The sequence below is a fragment of the Aphelocoma coerulescens genome, chromosome 2 (genome assembly GCF_041296385.1).
Source record: "Aphelocoma coerulescens isolate FSJ_1873_10779 chromosome 2, UR_Acoe_1.0, whole genome shotgun sequence".
In the NCBI taxonomy this organism is placed as follows: domain Eukaryota; kingdom Metazoa; phylum Chordata; class Aves; order Passeriformes; family Corvidae; genus Aphelocoma; species Aphelocoma coerulescens.
The window spans coordinates 99,287,349-99,307,474 of record NC_091015.1 but is presented as its reverse complement, the minus strand read 5'-3'; the positions used below and the strand labels follow the sequence as shown (position 1 = coordinate 99,307,474).

General features: G+C 40.3%; 2 protein-coding genes and 1 long non-coding RNA gene across 4 annotated transcripts in view; 1 reads left to right on the top strand and 2 right to left on the bottom strand.

The window, feature by feature from the left end:
• The window catches only part of LOC138104868 (uncharacterized), a 73,319-nt gene extending 68,537 nt beyond the window's left edge, over nucleotides 1-4,782 (bottom strand). The window contains exon 1 of the long non-coding RNA XR_011148315.1: nucleotides 4,500-4,782. This is a non-coding gene — a long non-coding RNA (uncharacterized lncRNA). The remainder of the gene's footprint in view (nucleotides 1-4,499) is intronic.
• Nucleotides 4,783-7,440: 2,658 nt separating this feature from the next.
• Nucleotides 7,441-12,899, top strand: C2H18orf21 (chromosome 2 C18orf21 homolog). Of its 2 annotated transcripts, XM_069004145.1 has the most exons (5): nucleotides 7,441-7,552; nucleotides 7,669-7,691; nucleotides 8,452-8,651; nucleotides 11,587-11,795; nucleotides 12,191-12,899. In XM_069004145.1, exons 1-5 carry the CDS (start codon nucleotides 7,479-7,481, stop codon nucleotides 12,342-12,344), a joined length of 660 nt encoding a protein of 219 aa, XP_068860246.1. In that variant the 5' UTR covers nucleotides 7,441-7,478; the 3' UTR covers nucleotides 12,345-12,899. The 2 variants fall into 2 exon arrangements, with proteins under 2 accessions (XP_068860246.1, XP_068860245.1); XM_069004144.1 differs by lacking the exons at nucleotides 7,441-7,552; nucleotides 7,669-7,691 and adding an exon at nucleotides 7,699-7,993 and having other exon boundaries at nucleotides 8,496-8,651.
• A 1,794-nt stretch (nucleotides 12,900-14,693) lies between these two features.
• The window catches only part of RPRD1A (regulation of nuclear pre-mRNA domain containing 1A), a 44,279-nt gene continuing 38,846 nt past the window's right edge, over nucleotides 14,694-20,126 (bottom strand). The window contains exon 7 of the mRNA XM_069004141.1: nucleotides 14,694-19,313. Within this exon, the coding sequence (XP_068860242.1) occupies nucleotides 19,164-19,313 (150 nt within the window). The 3' untranslated portion in view covers nucleotides 14,694-19,163. The remainder of the gene's footprint in view (nucleotides 19,314-20,126) is intronic.

The following is a 20,126-nucleotide window of genomic DNA, read 5'->3' as shown; positions in this document are numbered from 1 at the left end:
TAGGAGAAAGGAGGCGATAAAAAAACCGCAACAAACTAACTCAAAAAACCAATACACAAATATTTTCATGAGGAAAACATTGCTTAAGCACGCAGTAAGGAAAAAAATAATTTTCATTTCCATAAATTGATTATGAGTTGACAAACTTTGTTATGTCTGCCCTGCCATCAACCTAGCCCTTAAAATTACTTTTCTGAAGAAGGGAAACAAGTCTTTGCTCGCTAAGGAAATGACCTTTCAAGGGAATGATACAGACCATACTTGAACACCACTGTATTTTTATCTAATAATAATGAAAATAATACATAAAAACACATGGCTATGTGCCTTCTTGAAAAAGATCAGAGATTGCATCAGCCCCTCTTCACACTGCAAATTAGCAACAAGTTAACACAACTCTGATTATGTTTGTTTAACATATGTGCATATAAACTAGTGTGAGCTTTTTCTGCCTTGTGATGCTTAAGCAGAGGCCTCTGGATTATAGAAAAAGAACTCTTCTGTTGAATCATCTACCCCTTGCAGTTTTGTTTTCTGTACAAAGACTCTGAGGGGCACAGGAAAGCAGAGGGCCTTGCATGCAGGCCAACTTGACAAAGGTTAGATCCTTTCAGTACTGGGGAATTGTGCAACTATAATACAACCCTCACTGAAGAAGTTTCCTGTTTTCCATCACTAATCAAGGCAATGATAATGCATTCTAATTAAATTGGTGTCACGTGGAGTTTTTCCTCTTTACTTTTAGTTGCTTCACACTTAGGAGGTAGTTACATCCAGTTTATTCTTTTAAAGAGGAGTAGGTTTTGGGGACAAGGCCCTACTACCAACAATGAAAATGCAAGTGCTCACTTCCTAGCACAGGTACAATATGTTGTGCTACCACTGTGCCTCAGCAGCAGCAGTTTTGAAGTAGGTAAGAAGCACTGCACCACCCACCTATATTTGACTGTGAAACTCTGGATTAAAGCTCACTCTAAGCATCAGCCTGATTCTGTTACTTCTCCTGTGTCTAAATTATATCCATCACTGTCATATGTAAAGATTCAGATCCTTTGTGCACTTCATCAGGCATTATAATCGAAGCTAATGAAAGACATGTTTGTTTAGCTGTTGTAAATAGCTTTGAAGATCTCGGTTTCAGCCAGGGTGATGAATTAAGGATGTCAGCTGGGCAAACAGTTTAATTTGGACTGAATTTAGCTAAAATGGATTACTGAGAAAGCAATATGGATTTTTCAAATTCATATTATTTCACAGATTTTAGCAGTAAATATTTCACCCCTTCTTACCATCTGAGTCACCAGGCATAGAACTGGAAGAATCAGCAGTGACACCAGCTTCTCAAACACAATACCAACTTAGGATACTATAAACAGGTGTGAAAAGCCACTTTTCAACTGCAGCAGGGAGTACAGCCCTCAAACAGTTATCATTCAGCTGAGTGCATTTCTGCCCAATAGCAATTCTGTAAAGCAGCCCGAACATGGTAATCAAAGCATTTTATGACAAAACTCAGACACCAACAACTGCAAAGAACTATTCCATAACACCAGTTATTTATTAGAAGTACCTGGCTTTTATTCTCCCTGGTGCATTTTCAAATGAATTAAAATAATACCTTAAAGGAAAAGAAAATTATCTTTAAATAGTGCTGTTGTTTTGGGTTTGTTTTTTTTTTTTTTTTCTATCGCAGGTAATTTGGAGTCAGGAAGAATCCAAAATAACAGCACGACTGTTGAAAATTACAGGGTAAGGTTGGAAACCTCTAGAGGCCATCTAGTCTGGCCTCACTCATGCTCAAACCAGTGCCACCTTAGAACAGATCATTCAGAATTAAAGGGGAAAGAAAATAAAGCAAAAAGAAATACAAAAATTAAGTCTTCCTCGAGCCCCTTTTGCACCAGAAGGAAAAAAATGCAAGGAAATATTTTCTTGAAACATATAGCTCTTCTGTGTTGTTTGTAAGCAAATATGACCAACATGGAAAATAGATTAAAACTGCCACCTTTCCTTGACCTAGTTCCCTTTCTGCCTTGATGCGGGTAACGTTTAGCACAACGTGTGGCAAACTCCGACTCAGTTGCCAGCACTCCTGTGCCACACTGCAGGCCAGAAAAGGCTAGGAATGTTGCATGTTCGGCTCCAGTGACAGGGAAAACGCTCCATATCACTCATTAGCAGCCTGCTCCAAGTTAATTAAGGAACGGAGCCGACAGCTGCTGAAGCAGGTTCCACCCCATCTTTCCCTGGGAAATCAAGGCCTCCAGGGCAGGGCCTGGACTCTACAGCAAAGAAGAATAGGGTGGGGGAACCTTGCAAGATCTCAGTGAAACCCAGATGACTCATCAGAAAGTAAAACGTTTCTATTTTGGCAAGAGGCTGAAATAGCAGCCCTGGGTTGTGCCGCAGCACAGCAATAAATGACCCTAAGTGCCTGGGACAAACTCCTGCACGCACTGATATTCCTAACAGCAGGGGCTATTTCACATCTCATTAAGCAAAGGGGTTTACATGACAATTAACACATTAATTAGCAGCATCTTTTTCACAGGTGAAATTTAGGCTTGAGATTTCAAGATTTTTAGACAACAGTTCTGTGAGGGAAAATTAAGGAATAGTTTATTATGACTCAAAGTGACAAAGATTTACAGGCAGAACTGGCATAGGAGTATGTTTGTGCACTGAAGGACCCTGCAACCTGGCGATGGCCTTTCCCATAACTTCCACGGAAGGAGCACCTCCTCGTACAATCTGCACTCTGCCATTCAAAGCCCAGCCCTTGGCATGGGCGAGCTGCCAGGCGGGCCCCTTCATGAGCTGACCATAAACAAGGCTAATGTACCACAAAGTCACACAGGGACAAAGCGAGGGCTGGACTTCAACGAGCAGTAGATCCCATTCCTCAGCCCCAGCCGCTGACGTGTGTGGCTCCCCACTACAAAAATCTCTTTGACTGTATTTACAGAGATATAACACTAAAAAGCAACTCTGCTAATTTCACTGAAAATAGCTATCAGCTATAAGAGAATGTTTACTGCCCTAGAGCTTCACATCTTAGATACAGAGTTAATAATTTCTACCAGAGACCGCTTTAAAGAAGAGTTGGCACTATTAAACTGCATGAATATTTCTCGCTGAGGTTTTTGTTCAATACCATCTTTAATTTCTATTATCTTGTGAGAGAATGGATTTACAAGTATACAAGAAGATGTAGAATACTGGAAACTGAATGAAAGGAAGAAAAAATTGGAAATTGGAACTTGTAGCTTTCAAGATCAGGTGGATTCTGATATTCATTGGGTCCATTCCCTATCAGATGGATGGTGCCAACCCATGGGAAATAGTGAAATGCTTTGTATATGTTATCTTTCACCTCCCTCAGGGACATACTGCAAGGAAGCTCTGTTCTAAACAGTGTATAAACTAACAAAATACACACTAATCTTTTACATGTTTTGGCACTCAAGGCACAGATGAATCACTATGTCATAGCCTTACCAATCATACCACTCACAAAATAAATCCAGGCTCAGGAGGAACACCAGGTAACTTGTCCTTTAACCAGCTTTTAAATGCTGATGTGTTGTTTCAGAATATGATTTATTTCTTTTATTTATCAGCCTGCCTTGTTTCAAATGGGTACTGTCTGACTGACCTCTAGATACCCTTGCATTTGCTCTGTGATATCCCCAGAATGTCAATGCTTTGATTCTTCATCTTTCATTTCCCAGACATTTCTTACTGGTCACTTCTGGTAGTGGTGGCAGCTGAAGTGAAGTTTATCCTCTGATAATCTGAACTGCTTTAATGGTTCCCGGCATCCCGAGGATATTTTCCAAGTGTTATGGTGACACCAGCTGAGATCTTGGCAATAGAAAAGTGTTTCATGTGTTTATTTTCTAACTTAGTCTCTTGTGGCTTTTTTTGTTTTCCCAAGCCTCTGCCACCCCCTTGATTTCCATGGCTTAATGCCTTTTGTTATTACTATATTCTTTGTTATCACTTCTTAATATCTTTCTGATTACAAAGCTTTTGAAAAACCTGAGGGCATTCCTACTATGCATCCAAAAATCTCTTAATAAATTTCTCCAAACCTCTGAGCCACATTTGTCCAAAAGCTGAGCAAAAATCCCCTATAAAAGGAACAACAATAGTCACATCTTATTTATATATTTCTCTGTAAACTAGAGTCAAGGAACTATAGCACATAAACCTTGTAAAATGATGAGCATGTTTCAAACAGTTCTAATACAAAATATGACACATAAAACAGGTCACCGGTTTTAGCATGTCTCCAAAATAACATATGCTTGGCAATGCTTATCCTTGTAGCATCACTATCCTCTTTTTTCCATGAGAAAATGAATCTTGCACAAGCACGCCTGAAAAAGCAAAATTCTCATATAATTTCAATCGCTCACTCAGTTTGTTCATGACTTTTATACAGCTGACTGAACATTTATTATCTCACGTGAAAGACAAACCCTGAGTTTGCTCACCTTGGTCACCTGCAGGATCTTTGAAATGCCTCCTCTTCTGTTTCTTCCGAAGAGTACGTTTCCGCATCTCCCAGTCCATTCCCGAGTCCACTGAACATGCAGACATCAATAAGTTCTGGCTAAGTTATCCTACGTAACTCCGAAGAAAAAAAGGAGAGACCTGCAGAGGCTGCAGAAGGTCTTCTTTACTCTCTTTGAAAATTTTGTTTTCTTGGTGGTCTGTCACAGCCGGGTCTCCGGTAGTAAACTGAACAACCTATCCTCCTGGCTCTTCTTTTCTTCTTTTTCTTTTCTGTAAACACATAATCAGGGCTTCAAATCCTTTAGGCATCACAAACTGTATTTCTCTATTGCCCTCTACTGACTGCTGGCTCTCGCCGCCTTCCCGGAGAAGTGGCGAGCAACAGATCCGCGGTACGCGCTCCCCGCCGCCCGCCCCCGGATCGATAATGATACACGATGACCAAAAGTCAACACAAATCATTCTATTTTTTCCTTTGTTACAAAACACCAGGCAAGATTTACAGCCTGTTGGCCAGCCGTGGTAGCTACAAAACACTAAACAACAGAAGCAGGAAGCAGTTCGTAACATGGCTCTGCTAACGTGGGCTTTTTTTTGGTGAACAAAAGCCAGGAAAAAGTAGAGACGAATGCGTTCTGCCTTGAAATGCGGATGAATTCATCCCACTGATGCCATAAATACTGTGCCGGGGATCTGAGGGTTGTCTGGTTTTAAGGGTTTGGTCCTGCCAGCACTGGATGCACAGAAATACTGCCTTTTGATGGGAGTTGTGCAGGAAGGGGCTGGTGGGGAGCCATGAATTTGAGGCCATGGGTTTTGGCCATTCCCCCTTTGACTCTAGAGCTTTGTTTAGCACATTCAGCACCACACCTATCATGGGAAAGCCTCATGTGATGGGACCCGGGACGAGACACATCACCCTGTGTGTGGATGGCACTGGGAGTGGCTGTTAGCCCTGCTTTTCGGACAAAGATGATCTATAACGCAAAGAGAATCCAGCAAACTAAGGAAAGGAATGGCCCAGTATTGTCTCAGGAGCAGGAGAAAAAGAGTGTACAACCATTTCAGCCAGACTGGAAGAGACTGAGGGAGAAAAAGGCAGGGATAAAAAGAGTGTAAGAGTGAAGGTGGAGGGGGGGGTAATAGAAATTAATCCTTTGCATTGTGTTAGTCACTGCTTGGTAAGTACAGCACATGCCTGTTAATCAGGTCACTCAGGCATTTCTTCTCACAAGAAAAAGTTAATCCACGGTGCTGGTGCAGATGCTCAGGCCCACCTGCACCAGTCCAGGGGCAGGGAGCAGTCAGAAGAAATCCCTAGCACATTTCTCTTTAGCTAGGCAAAAGCTGGGAAAAAAACATGGCACTATCTTGCCTCACCATTCTTCCTCTGCAACCAACTTCCCTAGGGAACAAATGTGCTTAAAAAATTATAAAAACAGACCCACCCCTCAATAAAGTGTTGGAATTATTTTTGCTTACTTGTGTTCAAAAAGTACTTTCATTTTCTCCCTCCATTATTAATAAATGGGAATATTTCACTTGCCAAAAAATCTGTTGACTGATGAACACTGGTTGTGTTTTGAACAGGTATTATGTGACATCCCTGCTCTTCCAGTCAGAAAAGGTAGGAGTTCACTTAAAAATTAGGATGAAAAAAGCCAGCAACACGGCAACAAAAATGTAATACTGAAAGGTTCATTGAAAAAATTAGTTTCAATTAAAAAATAGAGTCAGCAGAGGCCCTAATTGTAGCTATTATGAACATTTCATTAACAAGTCCGGATTTATTGACTGTGCTGTAAAGCTCTCTTAAAGGAAGTCTTGAAATTCCTTTTTCTCCCTTGCTTTTCTGCTTCTGAAGTCCTCGGCTACCCCATGTCAGAAAATAAGAAATAATTATATTTATTCAAATTCCTTGATAGAATATTGAAGCCTGATCAGCTGAATACCTCTCCTAAATGAACACCATTACCAATAGATCAAAGGATAAAAACGTCTAGCAAATGAACAGGGCCGAGGGAATTAATAAAACACAGATCAAACGGTGAAAAGCTGAAGGTTTTGTTTTGGGGCTTTTGGGGGGGGGGGGGTGAGGGGGAGGAGGGAGGTTGTTTCTTCTTTTCTTTTCTTTTCTTTTCTTTTCTTTTCTTTTCTTTTCTTTTCTTTTCTTTTCTTTTCTTTTCTTTTCTTTTCTTTTCTTTTTTCTTTTTTTTTTAATGGAAACATATTTGCAGAGTGATAAAGTATGCAGTCACCAAAATTCACAGGAAAGGCACCTCAAACAGAGAGGGTGACAGATGAAGTTCAGCACTGCTGATTTCTGGAGATGCTGCAGCAGATCTTTCACCTGACAACCCCTCACAGAGAAATCTGTGGGGTTTTTTTTGTTTGTTTTTTTCCCCACAGAATCACAGAACTGGTAGGGTTGGAAGGGACCTCTGGAGATCATCCAGTCCAACCCCCCTGCCAAGGCAGGGTCCCCTGGAGCAGGTGACACAGGAACGCATCCGGGTGGATTTGGAATGTCCCCAGAGAAGGAGATTCCATGACCTCTCCGGGCCAGCCTGTTCCAGTGCTCTGCCACCCTCAACGTAAAGCGGTTCTTCCTCATGTTTTTTCCCTAAGGTAAACGTTTCCTTCCCTACGGGAAAAACTTTTCACACTGCTGAGGACACAAGCGGCTCCCCAGGGCGGCTACCGCGCTGCGAGCGGGCGAGGGGCGAGCTCGGCTCCCCCCGGCCCCCCGGCCGCGGCCGCCAGCCCCGGGCCCACAGGCGGGGCCCCGCCGCCCTCCAGCGCCAGCCCCGGCCGGCCCCGGCCCTGCCCCTCGCCCGGGGCCCGCCCCAGCCCGGTACCCTGGTGCTGCGGCCGCGGTGCCGCCGGGGCTCGGCCAAGCGCTGCACATCGCCCGCCTTCCCTTCCCTTCCCTTCCGGCGGGGCGGGCGCTCGGCGCCATGGGGCGGCGGCGGCTGCTGGCGGCGGCGGAGCGGCTGGCGGGGGTCTGCCCGGGACAGGCGCGATTCCTGCTGTAAGGAAGCGCGGCGGGGCGGGGACGGGCGGTGGGAGAGCCCGGCGGTGACGCGTGGGGCGTCCCCGCCCGGTGCCCGCGGCCGCGCCGTGACGCTTTCCCTCTCTCCCGCGCAGGTGGATGCTCCGCAACTCCCGAGGCGAGTGAGGGGCCCCGGGCGCAGGCGGTGGTACCGGGGCCGGAGGAGAGGGGCTCCGGAGCAGTGCGCCCCGTGAGCCCGGCGCGCTCCGGCGGAGGCTCCTGCAGTGGGAGAGCAGCGCCTGGAGGCTGCGGAAGGACCGGAGCGTGGGAATGCCGACTCGCCCTCGTCCTCCGCTCTCCCCTTCCCCCTGCGCTGCCCCTGCAGGGCAGCGCTGCGGGGCTCCCGGCAGGAATGGCGAGCTCGCCAGGGAGCTGGGCCAGGTGTTCCTCGGGGGATTAGGGAGAGGCGCCCGAGTCCAGGTCTGGCAGCAAGAGCTAATGAGGCAGATGCAGGAGCGAGCTTCTTATTAGGTCTGAAATTTGTCTCAAAGCGTTTCTTCATCCCGGCCTGAGGTCCTGTCATCTTCTCAGACTTAAAATGGGCACGGAGCTTTACAAGGCTTTGGTGTCCCTGATCTGGTAGAAGATTGTGCTCACATGGAGCTCCTTGCAGAATTGTGAACCTCCATTGTGAAAGATTTTTAGCAAGGGATTGCATTTTTTCAGGAAAATCTACAATTACATATTGTGTACATTTGTGCCATGCATAAACTTAGCCTGAATTGTACTTGGCTGACCACATTCTGGTGCTCAGCTTCCTCTTGTGTTCTAGTGTTATCTTAAAACAGAGAACATGTATAGGTAATGTTAAAATCGAAACACATCATTTTCAAGTTTGCTTATAGTTATTTCATCCGTTTGCCTTTATTTATCTGTAGCTAATGAACGTGGATTAGAAAGAATATGTCCTTACTGCTTCCAGTTCCTGGTTCCTGACAGCTACCGGGTACGCCTCAAACCAAAGATGAAAGTGACTCCACAGATAGAGAAAGTTCTTAAACGAGAGGCAAAGAACCATAAACTTAACATGAAACAGACGAAGCTTTTGAGAAAGTACAGGGAGTCAAGAAGCATTCTGGTAAGGACATTTATTTGGAACTGACAAGTACATGATATTTCTGTAAATTTCATGTCCCTATTTCAGTGGCATAAAAAAGAAGATACAGAAGCCTTTCTCTTAGAAGAGGAGCCCACACATTTCTTTTTCACAAGCTTAAGACTGTTCCTTTCTTTTTGGAATAACTTCTGTTCATAAATTACATTTTTAAAATCTCCCTTCCACAATAGATAGATCATGAACACAATGACAAGACCAGTAAGCTTTTCTCTCCAAAAAAAACCTCATGACCCCGTGTTAGAGAAGCTACACAAACATCTAATTTACTGCCTTTGTTTCAGTTTTATCAGTTGTTGAGCAGATACATTTTGACACAAGCTTTACTTCATGTATTTCACCAGACTCTCACAGATACATCCGATTATTGTTACCATCTGTATTAGTAGAATTTTTTACATTTGTCTGAATATTACTGTTTATAGGGAGTCTTTCAAAACTAAACCACAGAGGTAATTTCAACAAGTTGATGTTTTTCTTGAGACTTCAGTTATTTTTCCTAAAAGTACTCAGGAATGTGACATTTAATTACTATTGGAAGAATAATAGTATACATTTAATCTAGTGTTGCCAAGGTATGTACTATTTTTACAACAGGTTATATGAATGGTTGTTGGAATAAATGAGACAGCACCCTATTGTGCCCAGCAGTTGCTGGCACACTTGGCATTTTCTTGGATGAGACTCTTGTGGTTTCAGGAGTAAATTTTGTGAAACCAAAAATTATTAAAGAGTCAATAAAAAAAAATTTAAACTGAGGAAATATCACCAAGGTTCTTCGGCGTCAGAGCAAAATAAGATGCTTCATAAAGGCACTCTCCCCAGATTGTAGATCACAGTAGAGCTTCAGAATGGACATCTGAAAAGGTTCTTCACCCATAGGGTGGCTGGGCACTGGTACAGGCTCCCCAGGGGAGTGGTCACAGCACCAACCTGACAGAGTTCAAGAAGCATTGGGACAACACTCTCAGGCACAAGGTGTGATTCTTGGCATGCCCTGTGCCAGGCCAGGAGTTGGAATTTGATGATGCTTGTGGGTCCCTTCCAACTCAAGACATTCTGTGATTCTGCAAGCTGAAATCTTTGGTTTACTTTTCTGGTATCACAAATGTTGAGAGTACATTAAGAACTGTCTCTTTAAGCAACTGATGAACAGAGCAGTGTCCTATGAAATGATGATGGGCTCTTAGACTTACTGTGTAGCTGGAGAGTGTTTGTAGGGACACACTGTGCATTCATATGAGTAGTTTAAAATTCAGTTTAAATAGGCCCAGTTTAAACTCTGGTATGTAATTATAGTTTGCTGTACTTGTGTTCCGTTCAGTTTGAATTTGTCCTGTGGATTATGATTTAAGTGTTTCTTGTCTTAAGTCTTTAAAATGCTGTCAGCAACTGGCAGCTTTCAAAATTAGCAATGTAGATCCTGGTAATCTAATACCTGAGACGTGTGAAAGTGAAAATTCCAGTGTGGTTGGAAATTAAAGCAAGCAACAATATGGCAGGTTTTACCTCTGAGACTTTTCTTAGCAAGTAGAACTTGATTTTAGATTGCTTCTGCCATAAAAAGACATATAAACATAGGGACTGTTTCAGGGCTTTAAAAATTTTTGGAGTTAACTGCTGATCCATTTCAGGGAATGGAAATTAGCTGCGAAGTGCTATGATTAATCCAGTAATTCCTGCATTGTAAAGTGGTCACCTCCATTTATATTCCACACAGTGCTAAGTCACCATGAGATGCTGAGTTTCTTTCCCACCTGAATTTCATTTAGAAGAACTAAAAATACATCAATACCTGAGCACTAAAAGTTAATGCTGTTTTTTTTTTTTTGGTTCGTTAGGCTGACAAAATAATGTGTAGAGGAAGTCAAAACACTTAACTAAAAATGTTTCAGCATCTCTAAATGTAAGTTTTACTAAACAGTCTGCATTTAGTTAAATTTACACACTTTGAAATGAAGAATGATTTGGTGTAGATGTTTTCAAAACTGCTTAGACATTTTTGTGACAGTCTTTTGAGTATGTTTTTTTAACCAGAAGCATCACGCAACTGTCTTTCTGTCAGTCTGTTTGGTGCCTCAGAAAGCTGTCTGGCTGTGTTACTCTCATATCTCTTACTATGAGTAGTTGCCATGGCAGTAAGGGATATCACTAATGTCTGACAGTCTCTGTGACTGTGTGACATGATCTGTTCTGATGCACCTCTCAGCTTACGGTGCTGCTGAAGTTCCCTGCAGCCTAGAGGTACAGAGAGGAGAGAAGAGAAAGTGCCCTTTGTTTAGAACATTCTCCTTGTTGTAGTAAGTACTTTTGCCCTAATACAAAGCCTTGTCTTTGTTCACTGAGGCTTGCTGGTTTTAGTTAAATGGATGACTGGGTTTGAGAGTAGTTTAAATATTTTATCCCAAGACTCCCTGAAAAGTGTGCAGTGTAACTTCATTGGGGGTAGAATATGCTAATGACTTTAGATGACCCAGAATGTCACGTTTTTTAGCCAAATACCCAATGTATAGGAGTACTCTTGTATACGCAGCGAATCTTGTACACTCAAAATGTGATTTGCCCAGTTCAGATGCTGTTTCATCTGTCTTGACAGGGTTGTTCTCTGTATTTCACTGTACAATATTACATTCAGAGGTATGAGTCTCCTGAAATTAGTTGGTAGGGAATTGGAGTAATTTCTAGATAAACCCAAAGGATGTGTTTGGCTTAAGAAGCCTGGATTAAAATACTAGTTATAAAGTGTATGTTACTTTTTAGTATCTCATATTTTACTTAAGCAAATATTTAATTTGTGTCATAATATTTATAGAACAGCTTGGATAATTCTTCTAATGGCTTTATAACAAAGGTGGAAAGACTGAAAGGCAGCTTGGTATTTCCTTTCTTCTCTCCATAGCTGGTTACTTGCAAATCTTGCAACAAAACAACAAGACATTATGGTAAAAGCAGAGATTTTCTGGCAACGAAAACACAAAATTGTGGCACTCCAGGTATCAAATCTAGCTTGAAGACACCAGATGTAAGAATTCAGTCTGCAAAGAAAATGACACCTGTAAGCTGCAGTAGGTTGGGATCTAAAGGGAACAGTCCCTCATCACTTTCCAGGTACCTGTTTCTTTCCTGTTTAAGCATCACTTTGCCAAGTAGAGTGTATTACATCTTGTTGATTTTAGATCAGTCATTTAATAAAGTTTTAATTAGTAACTAAGTGTATTTCTCAGTTGGTATGGTTGACGAGATCAATTTTAACTTTCCAACCTTTAAAATCAAAGATTCTCATGAAAAGCCACTGTGTGGAAAGAATGCCTGTTTGTGTCATTAATGCAAAATATCTGTCTTTAAATTTGCATAACAAAGTTATACTTCTGACTGCTCACTTGCACATGAAAGTACACTATTTCTCTTGAATATTATTCACTCAAATTATATATGCGTGCTTTTACAGTTAATGTTAATTCTGATTTCTCCCCTTGAAGACATTTGAGCCTTCTGTTTTTCAGGAGACGTGAATCTGGACAGGCAACAACCAACTCTGCTTCCAAGACTCCCCGAAACTCCAAATTTCACTTCTCTAAGCTAAAACGGATGCTCGACCTAGAAGAAAAAGAGAAAAGCCAGAATGCAGATTTCAAAACCTTCTTGACTTTACTTTAGTTATATATTATTTCAAAGTAATAAAGACGACAGCAATAAACATTGCTCCAGTTTTAGTAAATCAACAAAGTGATTTCTTTAAAACTCAAGCTCACAACCTGTACTTTGTGAAAGCATAGACCATATTTTTTAGAAGGAAGCTCTGTTTCCAAGGGGAGTGATTGTCTGCCAGAGGGAGATGAGAAGATAGCCAGTTTAATGTGCTTGGGAATCTTGAACATGTTTTGCAGTTTCTGATGCCCCAAGAATTAAAAGCCAGGATTTATCAGCTTCCTGCTGATGATGGTCCCACTAGGACCATTTAATTGTCGAGATTAAAGATTTTCAATTTAATTTTGGCACAGAGATGAGAGAGGACAGTATAAAGTCACCGTTCAGGACTGAGGTTATAGACTGTCCTGCTTACAATCTGCAATGATGGTTCTGCAAATGGTGTGTCACACTTCCCCTCTGAAAAAGAGAGCCAGTTAGTTAAAAGCATTTACTTTCTTGGATTTCAATGTCTGTATTTTTCTTTTGTTTTTGCTAGTTTAATAAATAGTTTAAGTGCCTTCAGACTCAGAGAACACTGCTTAATAAATAGGACCAGCCGCTAACTTGGTGGACTGCGAAGCAGTCCAGGGCAATGAAGAATAGTTTGTTAACTGTTAACTGTACTTAGAGTCTCAGAGATTGGCATGTAACCTTTTTATATCCCCTGTACACTTGCACAGGAACTGAAGGGTTCACTGCTCTTTGTCTCTTAAGTTCGTGTAGGATAAAATGAACTGCCATTCTCTAATCAAAATACAAACCTTAGTGTTGCCTTTTCCGGTGTAGAACTTGGTATTAATTCACCTGTTCCTGTACTCACAATCCAGTCCTCTGGAAAAATACTTCATTTTGTTGATGGAAAATGTGTGTTGCACAGAAGTGTTTGGAAAAAAAAAATGCAATAAATTTTCCTATTAAAAGTACTCACATTAGGTACTGCTGTGCTTCCCATGAGGCTTATGTGAACCCAGCACAGGCATCTGCTGTGTTTTAAGGTGCCCCAACATTATCGTGTTTGTTAGATCAAAGCGCATTTCCCTGTTGTCTCTGTTTACAGTGCTTCTTACACAACACCTTGTGGTCTCAAGAGTGCATTCCTTTTGGATAAAACTACAGATAAGGGATAAAAGACATAAAGGGGGGAACACAGCCAGTGTGCTGGGAAAGCTAATGGGTAGTCTATCCACAGGATCACAGGAGAGCTTGTCTAAACTCCGCATCTCCAAGTGTTTTGTGGGTGGTAGGCACCGAGCTGCAGGCGCTCTGCACACCAAGTGTTACCATTGCAGCACACTATTTGTTAACAGAGATGGAGCCTTGTCATGCTCCAAACAACATCTTTTTTTCTTTGGAATTACCAGAGTTGTCAGATATGTCCAGATGCATTGTTAAAAAAGATTGTTATTGTGAGCTATTAGACTTTATTCTGGGAACAAAAGGGAAAAAGTCATTCAGTATGTGCCTTTCCTTGTTTTGCCAGCTTCAAAATGCTGGGTAGAAACAATCTCCAGTGCTCTTATATTATTCCTAAGCCTTTAATGGAGTCTGTTTTTCCTGTTAACTGGAGTTTCACAGAATTGGTGTATTGAAAAACAGACACGCATATGTATAAACTTATCTCTATACATTTTATGTATATAGGTACCTACACACCCACACATCAGAGGCTTCTATGTAGACATATATTACACACATTTATGCGTGTCATGCATTCTTCCCTTTGGGACACGTTACCATCCTGTACCTGACTGAACACTGAAGGCTAACTGTTGGCTGTGAAAGACTTGCTGAGCTCCCCTCCAGGCCATGTTAGTGGCTTGTGTTTGAAGAGCTGGAAGGACAACTCGAGAGAGGAAAAGCCCTCACTGATTTCAGAGAGGGCAGAACTTCAGCCAGACTTTGTGAAGCAAGAGACGAAGGTCTCTTTCAAGCATACAGCCCTGCAAAGAGGCATTTGATTAGAGAGTGAGAGTTATTTCCCAGCTCACACAAATTCTACTGGGCAATGGCATGTGTATCACTGGCAGTACTTGTGTCATACCACACTGAAAATGTTACAAAGTGTGTTTTAAAGTAACCAGCTCAACTAAATTTACAGTTCTAGAGATAGGACCTCAGACCCTTGAATGCACTGCCTCCTCACTGAAAACTGTCACACAAAATACAGAGAGTAATAAACCTCAAAATTAGTATCAATCATTTCCTCAGCATCTTCACCATGAGATCTTGGTTGATTCCTGAGTATAAGGAGCAGTTTACATGAAAGCCATTTCCCACCATGAGATTGAGTAGGCAAGCAATGAACATTATCAAAGATGTTTTTACAACAATGTTTTATTAAATATGAAAGAGCGTACATACAGGTGTTATTCTGAGGACATAAATTACACAAGGATTACAGGTTCTGTCAGAAAAGCACAATAATGAAACATCTTTACATTTCAAACTTTTCTTGTTAGCTTTTAACAAATGAGTCTATTTCTGTTGCAAACAAGTAATGAGTGCTATTGAACTTTAGCAAATTCCCACAAAAACATCATGCTTAGTAGGATACTTTAACTATTGTAAATATGAAATCAGAGTTAGATTCCTAAATAACACGATGGAAGAGATTTACTACTTAATCAAGATAAATGACACACTGAAATAGGAGCCGAGACAAAATTGGTCATTCATTAGAAAAAAATTCCACTTCAGACACTATGTTTGAGTCTGCTTTCTCTACTTGCAGGAATAGTCACTGTGATTATATGTAATGAGCAGAACTGGCCTAAGTATTTGTAAATGTCACCATCAAATTTTAGACGTGCTGGTTTTCACTGATTTTCCCACTGAAAAAACCCACAGATCTATTTCCTTACATTTCAAAAGGCTCTTCTGCAGAGGGCCAACCAAGCCTATGTATGATTTCCATATCCTCCATGGTCATCTGCACTGCCGGCTACTGTATCCTACAAATGTATTTTGGGTCATCATCGAAGTACCAGACTGAGTTACCACTGATTTGTGAGAGCAGCATTAGTCTGTGCAAGTCCTAGCACAATGTCTTTCTAAACTTCAGGTAAACAGGAATGTAATTTCATCATCATGAAAGCTCTCAGTTTGACATTCGGAAGACTACTCGGATAAAATACATGATAAGCCTGTAGTTTGGGTTGTGTTGCTAGGGATTAACAGAGGCGTTTTAATGTATTAATACAAACATTAACAAAGTGAATCAGACAAGCTAATATTACTGCAGGCTGTAGTCTAATTTCCAAAAGAAGCAATGAAACAAAATTTCTAAGAATGGTAATTTTTGTAACTAAGGACTTCACATTTATTTTTAAAACCACAGAAGTGGGGTAGTATTCCTGATATCTTTCAAAACATTCTGCAAAAAACACAGCTTGAGCCTGCAAACACTAGAATATACAAGCAGTCCCAGTGACCTCCAAGGTAAGCATTCTCATATGGCAAAGTGTTGCAGGAATCTCTTTGCTTTTTTCAGAGAACGCTCAATAAAAGTGCAATATAGTGAAGCAAATAATCTAATTATTATGCTTTTATTATTAGATGAAAAATGTTCAGATATTTTACAATTGTGCCTTTTGTAGGGCAGGCATTCTGGTTTGCCTAGAATCAGACCACATCAGAAGAGGTAGGCAGGGTATATATACCCACACATTTTCTTTCCTGGGGTGGCAACACCCCAAAGCAGTTCTGTGGTGCAATCCCACCTACAGATAAAACATCGTGCTGCCCAGCCTCACAGTTATTTCTGTTTTGACAGAAGCTGACATGTGGTTTGCTTTACCTTTCCACCCAGGCATGTTCTCCTCTTTGTCTCCTCAGCTCCCTACCCTTCCCCGCCCAGCCTCTTTTCTTCCTGAGATGTCAGAAGTACGTACATTAAGCTTTGGAACCTGAGAATTTGGAGGTATTTTTTGACACTACAGGGCTGCATTTGTACCGTACCATGCTATCTCCTGCTATGCTATTACAGTTACAATATAAATCTCCTAACTACTTGATACCTGATGCCTTTCCCATATAAATAAAAAAACCCCAACATACCATTCAGCCATTAATATATGACACTTGCTATAAGAGTGACCTTTGCCTTTAACAAGTCCTCTTTTCCAAATATTGTGGGATAATTTCCAAAACCCCAGCTGTGAAAAACTCCTTGCAGTAAACAATTTCACAGTAAAATAAAGAAAAATATATCCAGAAAATAACACTCTCTCAAAATTAAAACTTATATACATCAAGAAAAAGTTGAGGTTTCTTCCTCATTCTTTTATCAGTTCTACATTAACTGTAGATAAGCAATCACTAGGAGTTATGAATAGGAAAACCAAATCCAGTGAAATAAGTGTCATGTCTTTTTTAAAACCTTTGAGAGATCAAGAAAATTCAGCATTCAATTTTATTATTATAACTATTCTCAGTTCAGGCAGCAAAAGATTGTTTAAGCTTAGTTCCCTATGATTCTGAGTATCCAAGACAGATCTTTCAGCGCAGTCAAATAAGCCTTGTCAATGCACTAATAATCACCTCTGGGCATAAATTAAGTTTTCAAGGGATGGAATTCAACCGTGAACACACTATTTATACTTCTTGTTTTATGATTTGTTTTGTAATTTTTAATAGATTAAACTGGTTTAATATTTATCACAAATTTGGTGCTATTCTTTAGCAAAACTGAGCTTTAACTGCAACTGCAATGCACATACGCGTGTGTAAGAATTTATGGGATGAGTTTAACGTATTAGAACAGATATATTTAAAACATTAAAATTGTATCAGAACATTTTCTTATCAAGAATCTACACTGAAAAGATGCCAGTAAGTGTTACGTTTTTTGCATATTACACTTAAACAAAAGGAACTAAATCCTCTGGATTCAATATAGTCAGCTCTTTTTTTTCCTATGGAGTGGAAAACAGCCACTTGAAACTTAGAAATCTTTGGGCAGCTAGTGAGCTCCGATGAACTATTTTGAGCACTCCTACTTGTCAGTCAGAATTTTTTTTTAGGAAATCAGTATTCTACACTGCATGCTATGGACTGCTATGTCAACAGCTTGTATTTTTATCTTTTCAGGTTTTTTCCCTACTTAACTGAGGTCTAATTCATGGCGACTTCCACAAGAAGAGATAAGTGGACTGAGATGCTTATGTCCAAGTGTATCTATTTTAAAAAGAATGATTATTCTCCATTCACATCCTACACGTACTCTAATGATTAGCCCTGTAGAAGCCAGTAACAAGTAACAGATAATGATCTTCAACAATTTTACTCCAGGACGATTTTGAATTTTGAAAAGAAAGAACAGCTTTTTGTAAAAAAATTTGCTTTCATGTGAGGTCTATAAACTTGTAAACTGTGAACTTAACTGGTACAAGATAATGCCTGACAAGCTCAAAACCATGAACAAAATGCAGTCATGAAATACTCCTATGATATAGTCAACTCAAAACACTTGCAGCCCAGGTTTTTAAGGTCATCTGAATGCCAAACGTACAGGTAGGCATTTTTAAAATCACTCAACGATTACATGGCTCATTCCAATGGATTGAAAAGCCTAAACTTTCTGCCAATGTGCTAAATGCCTGTCTGCACCTTTAACTTTTTAAGTGAACTTAAAAGCTGATGCACAGTATGGAAAACAAGGATTCTTCACAAATTCAGCTGTTTCCAGACAAATACCACATTTATGCCATGCAACAGTTTTTAACTGGGCAATAATTTTCTGCTGTTTGACTTATACACAGGTCTGAACTGTATCCTCCTGTTGTGTGAGAAAAAAGACAATCGAGATCTAGAAATATTTGCTGGAGCAGGTGAAGGTGGGGAGGTGGTAGCCCATGCTGGCCTCCAGGGTTTCTCAGTGGAAGAGGATGTGCAGTACAGCTAAACCATCATCTTGCTGCATGTATGGATGGTACATTATCAAACTTTAATAATGGGCACTTAGCAATTGAGACAGTTTAGAGAATGACCTTTCAATTTAATTAAAACTGTAAAATGGCTTCACATTTCTGGGATTAACCTTTTTAGATGGAAACAGATGTTCCAGAAAGGGATTAGATTACAAATGAATGGTCCCTCGATTTAGAAACTAAGCAGCTGTAAAAAGCTACAATTTCAAAACATAATTAAACTGGTCAATTGTACACTTTCTACATGCTGACTTCTAAAGTGTAAAAAAATATTGCAGTATTTTGAGTCATTTGAAGATCTGCTCAGTGTAACGTGATTTATATTTTCCAATAGAACATGGGTTATTAGGATTTACTTAAAAAAACCCCACATTGTTTTGGGAGTGGGTAATTTAAATGTCATGGACAGTAAGATCACTTTTAACTTTGCATTAAATTGCATCGACCTTCTCGCAAACATAAGCCTGTGATTTCCACATTTCACCTCCTCACTAGCAACGGAAATGTCTCAAGTTAGAATTATGTTTTGATTATATGTTGATCTATATTAAATACAGGGTACATAAGAAAAATCTTAGTATGTTTTTTACAGGGCACCCAACTAAAATCTTTACAAAAGATAATTATTCATTCTTCAATGTAACAGACACAGATGCCACTTTTATAAATGTACCCTTATGTTCACTCGCCAATAAAATAGTAAACAAATCAACTTTTTAAACGATTTTTTATAAATTATTAAAGTATTTTTACTGACACTCTGCAACAATATACAAAAATAATACTACAAGAGTACTGATCGGTCTGGCCTACCCCTCATTTCACAGAAAAGCAGAGGTTATGGGGGATGTTCTGCTAATCAATCATCGCTGTAGATGTCTCCTGCAAACGGTAGGTGTACGTGGCTGCCCGTGACGTTGGGAAGTCGAGAGAGATCAGGCAGGTTCTGGATCCGTGACCTGAGTTCTTTCCGTACTTGGGACACTCTGGCTAACTTGCGTTTGTACTCCTGTAATGCAGAAGAATTCACTATGAGGTTCTTTTACTACTACCATCCCTACTATTCACTGCACTTGACATTTCCCAAATGAAGTATTCCTTCTGCAAGTTAGATCTTGCCTTTAACAGGTGAGAACCCAGAGATCTGGGTATTTGGAGGCAGAGGTATCAGCTCTAGCATTTTCCCAGCAACAAACTTCAAAAGCATAGCCATGGGATTATTTTGCTTTGAATTCCAAGAACATAAATGCTAAACAAGGAAGACAATCCCAGCTAACACAACCACAGGCTTTTCTCCATGTAACTAGCAGAACGGGATTATTCTTAAAACTTAATTAAGGCTGGTTGATACACATATTCTACTATCAATAACAGAGGCTGGGAGGAAAAACTGACTGACGTCAAAGAAGTTACTTTCATCTCATACTGCTGAAATAATAAAAACCAACCAAATACCAACAACCAGGCCTAACAGGCCCCACCAAGCTGACCAATGAGATGTATTTTGTATTAAATTTTATAATAAAAAAACATATTTCCTTGGTACATTTATGGATTTAACCCTGGGTTTTCAGAAACTTTTTGAATTGGGAACTTAAGATTTCATATTGTGTTGGAATACAGGTCAAACCACTCACAATTTCATATTTAATGGTTATGAGGCACTTTTCACTTGAAACAACATCATCTGAATAAAGTTTAACATTGTAAATCAGTGTACTAGAATATAGTTAGTGGTCACCTATTAAGAACACAAGACATAATGGAGAAGAATACCAGCTTTTATAAAATGAAAACAGTTATTCCAAAATATAATAAGATT